The sequence below is a fragment of the Ammodytes marinus genome, assembly GCF_949987685.1.
Source record: "Ammodytes marinus genome assembly, chromosome: 20".
Classification (NCBI taxonomy): Eukaryota; Metazoa; Chordata; class Actinopteri; order Uranoscopiformes; family Ammodytidae; genus Ammodytes; species Ammodytes marinus.
The window spans coordinates 4,010,159-4,023,376 of NC_137224.1; the positions used below are offsets into that span (position 1 = coordinate 4,010,159).

Genomic DNA, 13,218 nt, shown 5'->3' on the forward strand with positions numbered 1-13,218 from the left:
CGGCTTAAAAGGACACTCCACTTTTTTTCCTTTTTGAAACCTAAAATTACTAATTTTTCTCCTAAATAACTAGATTTGATTTAACTTGTCACCTTGTGATGAGTCAGAAACAACATCTTTACTCTGAAACAATGGAGAGAAAGAAGGAGAGGGAAGAGGCTGAATTGTATGTTGACAAGTTTCTCATTAAGAGTGTTTCAAATCCCTTTTATTGAGTCAATTGTCAAATTTTTCTTTCATGGGTTAGTATGCGAAGACCGGACCAATCCAATTAAAGCTTGGTATCAGGTGCTGCTGCGGCCGTAATTCACTTAGTGGATATTGGATTGACATAACCAATCAACGTTACTGATTCATATTGGATCATGTGATCCCAGATCCCTGTACTGCATTTTCTTGAACGTCAACAAAGTAGTTGTTCCTTTACTGTTGCTGCTGCTGCTGCTGCTGCATTACCATATAGCCAAACATCATAAGGATCTAATGTAGGTCAAATGTGCGCTGCCAAGAAGAGGGAAAAATAAATATATAAGTCAAAATCATATGGTACTCTTTGCCATCTCTCACCTTAGCTCTGCAAGCACATATACAGTATACACCCAATTAGGGTCTTTATTTTTTAAATTATATTGATTTTGAAATATTTATGCAATATATAAACATACATTGTGTTTCATCCTTGAGCCTTTTGGGGACAAAGTGATTGATTTATCGACAATTCACTATCTATGCAATTCACACGATAGAGGAGGAGTTAAGGAGGCAATACATTTTATTGTGTATTGTGTGATTGCATGAGTGCAATTTAGAGCAACATAAAGACATTAAATGTTAATTGAAGAAATTACTGAACTACTGCAAAAGTATGTTCTTGTTTATTTAATTTTATTTGAATACGCCTTTATAAAAAACAACATATTTTTAGATTGTCCCCCACTGCAAATAGACAATGTTATATTTTCTTAAAAACCTTTGTGTAATCTTACAACACTCCTCTTCGAAGACGTTAGGAGATCAAACAGTGATGTACAGATAGAATATGTAAATGTGCAGCATATGTAATGGAGTCTAGGGGACAAAGAGACGTATCTACACACTGGCTGCAGAGGAGGTGGCCTCAAATATGAATCTTGGCTGAAATAAGTGTCCGGGGATTAATGTGGTACAATGGCTGGTCTCAAGGGACCTATTTTGTGCGTGTGTGTGTGTGTGTGTGTGTGTGTGTGTGTGTGTGTGTGTGTGTGTGTGTGTAGGTGTGCGTGTGTGCCCTACTCCCCCCCACCACCTCCCCCCCCCCCATTCCCAGAAGCAGAAGTGTGGCAGAACAATACAGCCAGCTGACAGAGATTCAGTGATGGGAGAGAGAGGGAGAGAGAGAGAGAGAGAGAGAGAGAGAGATGGAGAGAGGGGGAGAGAGAGAGAGACAGAGAGAATAGAGATCGAGAGAGGAGAGAGAGTAATGAAGGGAGATAGGGGTGGGGGAGTGACAGAGTGGAGGAGCATAAAGGAGGCTGCAGATGAAAGCAAGCCAAAATCAAGTCGTTCCCAAAAATAAATCTTTAGAACAAGCAATGTTTCTCCCCCCCCATTGCTAATTCTTTTTTATCGCTTCAAAATAACACACATCTAATTAAATCATGAACACGACTCTTGAGGTAAGCCTTCAGTGTTTTTTTTAGCAGTAGAATTAACAACTGAAACATTTCCTGGGCGCTTTTTGGGATTTTTCTGAGCTCCTGCGCCAGTGTCGGATGGCGTCACCAGTACAGAGAGAGAGAGAGAGAGAGAGAGAGCGAGAGAGATTGTGTGTGTGTGTGTGTGTGTGTGTGTGTGTGCGAACTTGTGCACGTGTGTGATTTAAGACAACAAACAGAGCAAAGGTAAGATAAGTGTAGAGTCAGACCATCACTCAAAACATGATATATCCAAATGAAAATGGGAAACAACGGCAACAAATTCTGCCAGAGAAAAGTGTTTCCTTGAAGCCAATCTTGCCACACACACACACACACACACACACACACACACACACACACACACACACACACACACACACACACACACACACACACACACACACACACACACACACACACACACACACACACACACACACACACACACACACACACACACACACACACACACACACACACACACACACACACACACACACACACACACACACACACATATATATTTTTGTCCATTTGCCAATTTCCATCTCTGCTGAAAGAAATATTACAATCTTGCTGCCGCCTTAGAAGGTCAGCCCAGCGCCGGCTTTTTGCCCATACATCAATATTTGTGTTGCAACGCTTCAAGCTAAGGAACAGAAGAAGATGCTGGCGCCCCAACATGCACTGCACATTCAAGATTATGATGCGTAGTTTAGCTTTGGACAAAAAAATGTAATCAACCGTCGCCCACACGACCAGACTTTTAATCAATATGTCAATCCGCCCACCAATAGTGTAGCAGACGGTCAGTTTACTAGCAAGACAACCGAACTGAAAAGCATGGCTGGCAGCAAGAGTAAAATAATAATAGCACGTGTTTGTTTTTCTTGCATGGAGCCAATAGCTTGAATGGCAGCTGCTTTGTGAATTGGTCTAATAATGCATTTCTTCTGTTTTCCCACTTCTTGTAATAACCATAAACGCACCACGAATGACCACTGGATGCATAAGCCGGGTATGGTGACTAAATCAAATCAAATTAAAAAGGTAGATATTAAAGGAATGATTTGTCATGCAGTCCCGAATATCAGCGTTCCATTTTATAATTATTTTTCTCTTAACAATGTAAAGTAAATGCAACGTCAATTAATGAGCTTTTTTGTTTTGAAATTTGTAGAGAACTTAGCTGGCTGTTTGCTACTGCTTACAACTTTTACACTAAGCTAAGATAAGCTATGCTAATCACTTAATGCTGAGACACGAGAGTGGTATGGATATTATTGAACTCTCAGCTAGAAAGTTAATACCCTGGGCCTGAATTGATAAAATGCCAAAACTATTCCTAGAGTCAGAATATGGTTAAAACTACCGTGAATATGAGAGAGAAAGTCAAATTAATAAATGAAGACTTGTAGCAAGCTAACCTCCATGTAGGCTACTTCATGAATATTCTTGAAAACATAACTTATTCAGATTTTGGAAAACATATTTAACGAGTGCCCCATTATAAATTGATTGTGTGTGTGTGTGTGTGTGTGTGTGTGTGTGTGTGTGTGTAGGTTTTTCTTTTTACTTTGGACAGAAGGACCTTAAGTCTTTTAGGTAAGCTATATGCTAACACACCCTGACTTTGCATTTACCGCACACACACAGAATGTAGCTTCATCTTCTAATGTGAAAAATAAAAGTGTATTTTCCCCCCAAATGCTGAGGTATTCCTTTAAGAGAAAGTTGAAAACATAAAGGTGAGTGTATCACAGTTAAAGGGAGAGACACTGACATCTAGTGTAGCGTAGTATCCGTTTAATCAACATTGTCTAAACACCAAAAGCCAGGTCTAGAGAGACATATAAGCTATGAGAGAGAAACAAAGTGGGGTGAGCTTAGGTGACCCGAGGACAAAGAAAAAGACAGATAATTGAGGTGATGTGATCCGCATAGGGAGGGAGAGGAGATTTATTTTTTTGCGGCCGTGGTGCCAACAATGGGCTCCAGGGCAGACAGACAGAGGTATAGATTTACCTTGAGAGTGTCCAGGATAGCTGACACCCTGCCCCACAAGATTACTCTACAGAAGACAGAGTGAGAAAGTGCTGATGTAACTATATATACGCACACACACATGCATAGTAATACTACGATGGCAATGCGTTCTCCCCTCACTTGTTGCCTTTATTAGGGAGGGGACACAAATTGGGGTGATCACACAGACTAAGGTCAAAGCTGCAGACTCGGCGATTGAACTTTTGTCAATATACACAAACTTTTTTTTTTTTTGTGAAATTTCTATTCAAATTTCCAGCTTAAAATGTGTGACCACGACCACCCAAATGCACAATGTGTAGTGTTCTGGTGCTAGGGGGCTCACGATCAATTCAATTACTCAAGACGGACTTTGATGACATCATGGAGTTGCACGGCATCATGGGAGATTACGCTTCACCACGGGAACAGCTTCATATTGGAAAGGCCCTACCACTTCTACATTAGCATATGTGTTTTTTTGGCATATGAAGGATAGTCCTAATTGACACCTTTTCAAAGACTCCTATCCACACAGCATTCAGCTCAACATAACAAAAAACATTAAATAAAATGTTAAACTGTCTTGGTGCTTTTCTGTGACCTCTCTATACATCTTGACCTTGATGCTAATGAGGTCACATGTATTGACACCATGTGACAGGTGGCTTACTCTGGGCTAGTCAGCATGTATACACACACACACACACACACACACACACACACACTCCCAAATGTCAGCAAGTACACACACTCAAGCAAACACAAATGATTTAAAGCACCGGGCCAATCACAGTTAGACAAATAAACACACACACACACACACACACACCGGGGCAATCAGGTCAACAAAGTTATTCTAACAGTGACGCGTATACATCAATGTCGACTTCAGCTGAAAATGTTTTGTCAACTGCCGTCACTGCAACGAAGATTGTTATCGATTTCAAGTCGGACCTATTGATCACCTTATGGATGTGTGTGTGTTTGAGCCGGAGAAGTCTTAACTTTGTCCTTCACAATGACGTATGTACAGACCCACACAGACACACACATGCAACGACAGACAGACAGACACAGACACACACACAGACACACACACACACACACACACACACACACACACACACACACACAGGAACAGCCCACACCTAACCGCAGGGTGTGACTCCTACTGACGTTTATGGCTCCGGAGCAGATTCCTCCAATGAACTCACACAATATTTCACGTCAAAATATCCAGAAAAAATTTTCAGTTAAGGGAGATGAAACCAGAGTGGTGGGATGAACAGATTTTTTTTTTCCTACTAAAAAGTTAACATGGGAACGGATCGGGTTTTCTGAGGACAAGTCTCACACACACACACACACACACACATATATACACACACATATATACACACACACACACACACACACACACACACACACAACCCAGCGTCCTATCGAAGAGAGGAACACCTGAACATACAATCAGATTTTGTAACCAAACTAACAACTTTTGTGTATGAGACCATTTAACATTTCATTTCATATTTGTTTAACTTGTCTTTTCAAGTAATATTTCCTAACTCAGCAACACCAGTGATCATCTCACTAACATATAAATAGCCACAGCGCTGCCTAAAATACCAATCTGTCCTCTATAACAGATTCCCTTTATCTCTTCTTTTTGCTCCATGCCTGTGCTGTATGCTCATCCATCTCTCTTTCTCTGTCTTTTGACACCCTGCCACCCCCCAAACCCAAGTATTCCCAATGGGACCACCCTTATTATCACACTGGGTGTCTATGCGCCCGTGTGTGTGTGTGTGTGTGTGTGTGTGTGTGTGTGTGTGTGTGTGTGTGTGGACGCTGCATCATGACAAAAGAAAAAACCCTTTCAAGACTCCACTAGACCGTCACGTCTCAAGCCCTTGCTCTCTTTCCCCTCGTGTCAGCTGTATAATCTCATCCCTTCATCATTTTACCACTATTTCTCTTTCCAGCCATCTCGTCAATTCTTTCTCTCCTTCCAAACTTCTACACCTCCTTTCTCTCATTCTACCTTTTTCTTGGTTTCTCTGAGAATGCGTCTCTTGGCTTTCTTCTTCTCTTTCTCGTCCTCCACAGCGTTGAGGTTCTCATCCGCCTTTTTCTTCAGCGCACAGGCGGCGTGCGCCATGCTGCCACAGCCCAATTAAAATCCTCACAGGTGGGGACTGGTACAAGCAGTGGATGACTGGAGCCCTTAACTCCCCCCCTTAACTCTCCCCTCTAGCCCCTTCTGTTCCTATAGCTCCTAATTATTCTTTCTTCGTTCCAACGCCCTCACAGGTGCGTCCGAAATGGAGAGATTGTCTTTAGGAAGGATTTTCTGTCGTCTTTTTTTTCAAGTCTTCCGCTCTTTCTTTTGTTCTTTTTTAAATCCCTTTGCAGCTATCCACTCTGGTCCCGTTTGAGGCAGGATAGAGGCAGAGGCAAACACTCCCTATGTATCACTTCATCAAGCTCCACCACCAGAGCTGCTTCTTCCAGTCAATGGTCCAAAGTGCAAAACAAGTGCCAATTATTAGAGAGAAAAAAAGCAAGCAATATATATTCACAGTATCTGCAGTCAAGTGAAATTAAATCGTCCTCTTGATATAGAATGTTGTATAAAAAGAATGCTCAGTTTCAGTTTTTTTTTTAGTAGAGCTCCAGGGTTGCAGGAGGACCAAGAAGAGGGGGGCTCAAGCTCCATCCACTAGCCCAGAAAAGTGCTCTGTCGTGTGGGTAAATAAACCAGTTCTGTTGCCTCCTCCTGGTTGACTGGTTCACAGAGCCCGATGATGCCTACACCTGAGCACTGCATCCTCCATACGTACAAACACACCCCCACATACACACAAACACATACACACACACACAGAGGCTCAGTCCGCGACGTCTCGCCGGGACATATGAACAGGATGGAGAGATGACAGAGGAAAGGAGGTTAGGAGATAGAGAGAGGGAGGGAGGGAGGGAGAGAGGGAGGGAGGGGTGAGAAAGGAGGGGGCTTGGAGCAGCTGGGAGGGAGTGTGTATAGGGAAGGATGAATACCTCTGCTTTAGTACCAGCTGGCTATACAGCAGAGAGATAAGGAACGGAGAAAGGGAGGATGATACTTCACACAGAGTACATACACTGGAGCACACACACACACACACACACACACACACACACACACACACACACACACACACACACACACACACACACACACACACACACACACACACACACACACACACACACACACACACACAGCACAGTATATAGCCATAATGCTCCTGTTATGAAACTTCTCTCGCTGATCCTCTTTACTGTCTTATCCTCCTTGGTCACAGTCGAAAACAAAACCACAGCTTTCATCAAACTAACGACAATGCAAATCTCTCACCGACTTAAATCTACCTCCATCACTGCTGAGATGAAAGAATCCCATATGATTAAACTGAGAAAGCAATCAAAGGCTATGGACAACCTATAAGTATAAAGTCCTAAAGTACAGATTGTTTTATACAGTCACTATGTATAATATAGACAATACACTGAAATATCCAAAACATGTATTGACCACTGTGGTGTAGACTGAAATATCTCAAAAGAAATGTACAGATAAAAATCGGTAAAACATTTTTGACATTTAATCTCCACAAACATACGCTGCTGTATCCTAAAGACTTTACCTCTAGCGCCACCGTGAGGACGTTATATTTGTGTTTTTATAGTGAGATGTCTTCTCTTGGGAGGATCACCTGCTGCTATCCTTATTGTTACCGTGGTTATCCTGTCACTTTTCATAATAGCACCATCATCAGGTCAATGTAGTAACTTTGTCCAATTCTTTGGTTCGTGGCCACATATCTGCTCAAACAATTTAACTCCCTACAAAATTTAACTCAATATGAAATGTGTATATGTATTTTATTTATTGTTACTTCATGGAGGCCATTCAAATATATAAATCAGACAAGGCTATAAAGAAAAAAAATGCATTACGCTGTTACACTGCCACGGGGAGATTGGATTGAACTAGATACAAATCTGCATTGCTTCGCTTTGCATTAGCTAATTACCTTTAATGAAAACAATTACATTAAATCAAGGTCTCACCTTTTATTCAGAGTAGCTAAAATCAAAACCATGCATAAAGGATGGATGCAGGAGGCTAAATGTACTTCATATGTAAATGTTTTAATTCAAAATATTGATTTGGAAAAAAAATGTCACCTGAGCTTTAGATACAAAGGAGAAAGGTACATGCATGCTGCTCCTGGGTTTGGATCAATTATTAAGATGTGAATGTTTTATTCATTAGAAATGGATCTGCTCAGATGTGGGAGAATCCTTCCTTGAGGGGATGTTGCTATGTTCTCAATGCAATTAGCTACTCTCAAGGAATTGGCGCCCGCCAGCTTTAAGTTAATGAGAAGCAAAGAATCCATCCAATATGGCCTGAGGTTGGAGAAAGGAGTCTTTTTTGTGTACGCTCAAATTTATATTTTTTCAAAAAAATCTTGATAAACGAATATGTTCTGACAAGATCTGTTGGCTGTTTTTCACCAATGCTTTAAATAAAATTGAAATGTGTAGCTCGCAGTCAGTGTTGGCAAAGTGATACATGTGGTTTCCACAGTGTGTGTGTGTGTGTGTGTGTGTGTGTGTGTGTGTGTGTGTGTGTGTGTGTGTGTGTGTGTGCGTGCGTGTGTGCATGTGTGCGTGTGTGCGTGTGTGTGTGCATGTGTGCGTGTGTGTCGAGCGCAGCTATGAGCTCATGTCGGTGGACTGCAGCCCTTTGAATATTAACTACATGGGTGAGGGGGGGACGGGATTTTGCAGCCTGTGACACACACGCCGGTTTCCTATTGGCTGAATAACAACGTTACAGAGCTGTAATTGGCTACCTGGGAATGGAGATCCCGCCCACAATAAGACAATAACAAAGAGGAGATTAGAAATCATGTCTTATCACCATAATACAGCATTTTTGGTTATTAATTTAACCTCAAATTTAACGTTTTTTTACCTAAACCTTGTTTTTTTTCCCATATTTTCACCATACATTACTGTATTTATTATAGCAGTAAGTCTGGGGAAGGTTTAGAGGTGTGTTTTTTTCTATGTAACACTACTGTCACTTTGAGGTGTAAGAGCCGAGCTGCTCCAGAGCTCGTGCCCTAGATATTTCCCTCTGGCTATGAGCCAATGAGAGAGTGAACACTGGTACCTGACTTGAATGGCATTAACTGCAGCGTCTGTAAACAGCACTCCCCATTTAAGTGCACACACGGACCGAGTTTATAATGTATATTCTGAATCTGCAGTACAAATGGCTTGGCTCTCTCACGTATCTCCCCTAGCTCAATCAAGATAATGTTCTCATTTGTTTCTTCGATGGGAAATGTCCTGACAAGCGACCAGATGAATTGGCGTGACATTTGGTGCATATATTCATGTTCCCCAAGAGGAATACTTCCTTCTGACTCTGTCCCTGCATTCCAATACCAATACTTTCTGCTATTTAGTATGGTAGAATAAAATATTTAAGATGTCCCCATTATTGTGGTCAGATTTAGCGTGCTTAAAAATACCCGGATGCCCTACTACATCTGGCTGAGATTTTAAGTGTGGAAATCATGCATGCTATTTGGGCGATTCTGACCCACAATCCCGTGTGCACCCAATTGTCCTCTATTGCCACAGTGAAGTTCACACTTTTATGGTTTTCAATTAAACATCTCAACAATAATTGGATAGTTATCCTTATATTTTGTCACACACATTTACAGTGCTGGCAAAAATCAAGAGACCACTCCAATTTTTTAAGTGCATACTTGAAGTGCACATTACTTCATCTAAAAAAAATACTGTTTACTTTTGCCTTTCATTCAAATTCTTTAGATGCACTCGCTTTATTGTGAGACAAGTTCCTTAAAGACACTTCAAATGAAATGTTCCTTTAAGTAGATTCCATTCTGCCCTACTTAACTCCATATTAATGTATCTTTTTTAAGAATGACTTCAGATGGGATTTAATGGACTAATCCCTTCATTATCTCAATCTTTAGAAGGAGCTTATGAATGGGATGTACTCACTGTTAAAGGCTTTCTGTCCGTCCAGAATTGTGGATTAACAGCAGGTGATCTCTCTGAACATGAAACAGAAATGTTAAACTATCCTAGACAAAGGATGATGACGTCTGAAAGGTTAAGGAAATTGGCTATCCTTGCTCTTGGCTTTCTCTACAGTGTTATGACTATTTCCTCAGTTAAAGGTAGAGTCAGTGATTCTGGATCACGCTTTTTAGTAGTACATTTTTATTTTGGTCAAAATCAGCGAATATCTCTTCATGATCCGCTACCTCTATGTACTGTGTGTTGAAATGTGTTGTGTTAATACACAGCCTAGGTTCTGTAAAGGGGTATATACTGTAAAACAAAGGTGGCCCACCGTAGCTAGTGACATGACAGTTAACAGAGCCTAGGCTGTGTATTACAACTGGATTTTCTTTTCAGGGCACACACAATACGGACAGGTAGCGGATCATGAGGAAATATTCACTGATTTTGACGAAAAAAGTGAATTTGACAACAAGCGTTCTCCAGAATCACTGACTCCACCATAAACAATCTTACTCTACTGTCTGTCTTCCTTTCACCAAACTGCTAGGACTAGAAACAGCCCACTCAGTCAAAACGTCAGGCTTGTGTAGATGTGGGTCAGCAGCAACAGTCAGCTGTAATACTGTCTTTGTTCGTCCTTTCTGCTGCGTTTCACTTTTATCAATCTTTCCGTCTCCGCACTGCTGATCCTACCACAGCCCGCAGCCAACCGCCCCGTGCACACAACCATGAAGCCTCAGTTAATCAAGTGGTGTGTGTGTGAGTGTGAGAGAGAGAGAGAGAGAGAGAGAGAGAGAGAGAGAGAGAGAGAGAGAGAGAGAGAGAGTGTGTGTGTGTGTGTGTGTGTGTGTGAGTGTGAGTGTGAGTGTGAGTGTGAGTGTGAGTGTGTGTGTGTGTGTGTGTGTGTGTGTGTGTGTGTGTGTGTGTGTGTGTGTGTGTGTGTGTGTCACAGGACTCCACAGGGTAGGAACAATATCACACTCGGTTCAGTAGGATGAACACACTCTGGCCTCGAGGAGTAAATGGAGAACTGAGGCTGGTTTCATACATGACAACATGTACTGGTGGTACTGTTATACACACCATATTCATAGCAAACCTTTAGCTTAGCTTATTCTCTATATAATAGCCGCGATCGATACATTTTAAAAAGTCTGCACGTGTGAATTGCAAAACTACATCTTCTACTGGTGTGTTAACTTTTCATGCATAGAAAATTACACAAAAATCAGCAATGATCAACATAAGAGATAGTTTCCTCAATGGATATTATATTAAACAACATCAAAATAGTCTACAAATAATTCCCTGCCCTTAGACTAATCAAAAAATGGTTGTAGCTCTGTACACATGGTACACATGCACACATTGTTCTTGTAAAACCATGATCAGGCCAAGTCTTAAAACACAGAATACACAGTGGTGTAGTGGGGGGTATACGCAGGTATACGGCGTATACCCACTTATTTTTCAGGCGACATTGCGTATACCCACTTCTAACGGCCGCGACTGCGGGACTTGTTGCCACCCGTCCCGTTTTCCCCGAAATTGTTCTCTTTTTTTCACCAGCTGTCCCGGGAAAAGAAAAATCTCTCCCGGGACACAATTTGTCCCGTGTTTTGGGGAAAATGCCAGAACCTCATTTGATTTCCTTCGTTCAGCAGTTCAGGCCGTTTCACACGGGCCGAGGCGTTTGTTTCGCCCACTAATGCATTCTCAATAGAGAGGCGAGGGGGCAGAGAGAAGGCGGCAAGCGTGCAGGGGCGGTCTTAACGATCTCGGGGCCCGTTTCAAGACCCTGTGGGGGGCCCCCACATTTTTTTTTCTATGAATAATGCTTGTGCATGCTCCCCGCAAAAATAAAAAAGATTGTGGAAACCAGTTGGTTCATAGACGGATTATGAGATTTAAAGTAAAATGCATCAATCTGATGCACTTTCAGAGGAAAATTTAGATTTAAATCAAATCTTGAGCTGCAGAAGGAATATTATTTTTCTTAAACAGGCAGCACTCTTTACTCTGCAACTGTAAAAACATTTCAGTAGATTGGTCTGCAGACCCATATTATGATGGAGGGGCCCATTGCAACAGATACAGGGTGGAAAGCTACTTTTTATGAACAGTATAGAATTTACACGTATAAAGCTTATTCCTGTATGTGTGTGGGGGCCTTAGAGGCCCCTTATGAAGCCCATAAGACATAGCTAATAATGCTTTTGTTTTGCACTTGCTTTTCTATTTTTCACCTGCTAGGGGCCATGATGATTTATTTCCTATTCCTTTTTGGACCCTAGGCTGTTATTGACATGAGTGACTGAGCTCTTTGACAATGCGACATGTAAAGTTACTATCAGTATCTCTGGCTTAGGGTCCCCCTGAGCCCTTGGGCCCCTGGGCCTGGTTGCATGCAGTTTTCTTCTCAAAGTGCACCAGATTGATGAATTTTACTTTAAAAGGTTGCATTTTTTTCTTCCGGGGGAGCATTCCCCCGGACCCCCCTAGAAGGTCCAGGGTCCCCACCTCAGTCTCCCTATTTAGCCTACTGTGCAAACAGTGATGGTCCGGCAGACCGTAGCGGCAGTCAGCTGTCAGGACAGTGAACCCCCCCCCCCCACTCGCACTAATGGCTGTAAATGGAGCGGACACGGAGGCTAAACATATAGCCGTTCTGCCAGCTACGCTCTCTATATCTTATATTCATGCATTAGGCCTGTGTTGGACCACTACTCGCGAGTGGCTGTGTGAGGCAGCGCAATTATGGGAAATATAGGCCCGGCAAAAGCGGATGCGCGCGCAGTACAACTTAGAGTATACCCACTTCTCCAGGCACCACTACACCACTGAGAATACACCATTAGCAAATGCAGGCTTTATGTGAACAAACAATATCTCATAATCACATACACAAACAACAGTAATTTGCTCTAAAGGCAGACCTCGGGGCATTAATTTTGAAAGAAAGGGATATGATTTGAATGTCAAGGCAAAAAGCAAACACTACTTTATGAGAAGCATGTATACAATGCCTGTACACACACAGACAGCGGCTGATGTCCAGATAGCATGAATACAAATGTGGACAGTAGGCTGTGTTTGTTATTTCCTAATGGATCAGGGATGGGCAGTGTGTGTGTGTGTGTGTGTGTGTGTGTGTGTGTGTGTGTGTGTGTGTGTGTGTGTGTGTGTGTGTGTGTGTGTGTGTGTGTGTGTGTGTGTGTGTGTGTGTGTGTGTGTGTGTGTGTGTGTGTGTGTGTGTGTGTGTGTGTGTGTGTGTGTGTGTGTGATAACTGTTTGAATTCTCCTCACATAAGCAGATGTCAGTTTCCCAGCCAAAAGCCTGGGCGAAGTTTACCTAGCTTGATTGATAGGGCACATAGAACAGAGAAAT

General features: G+C 42.1%; 1 protein-coding gene across 1 annotated transcript in view; it reads right to left on the reverse strand.

Moving 5' to 3' along the window:
* LOC307267031 (ankyrin-1-like) overlaps positions 1 to 5,865 on the reverse strand; it is a gene marked incomplete at its 5' end in the record, with an annotated part of 107,009 nt that extends 101,144 nt beyond the window's left edge. The window contains one exon of the mRNA XM_080049214.1: positions 5,749 to 5,865. Coding sequence (XP_079905340.1) covers positions 5,749 to 5,865 — 117 coding nt within the window. The remainder of the gene's footprint in view (positions 1 to 5,748) is intronic.
* Between the last annotated feature and the right edge of the window lie 7,353 nt (positions 5,866 to 13,218).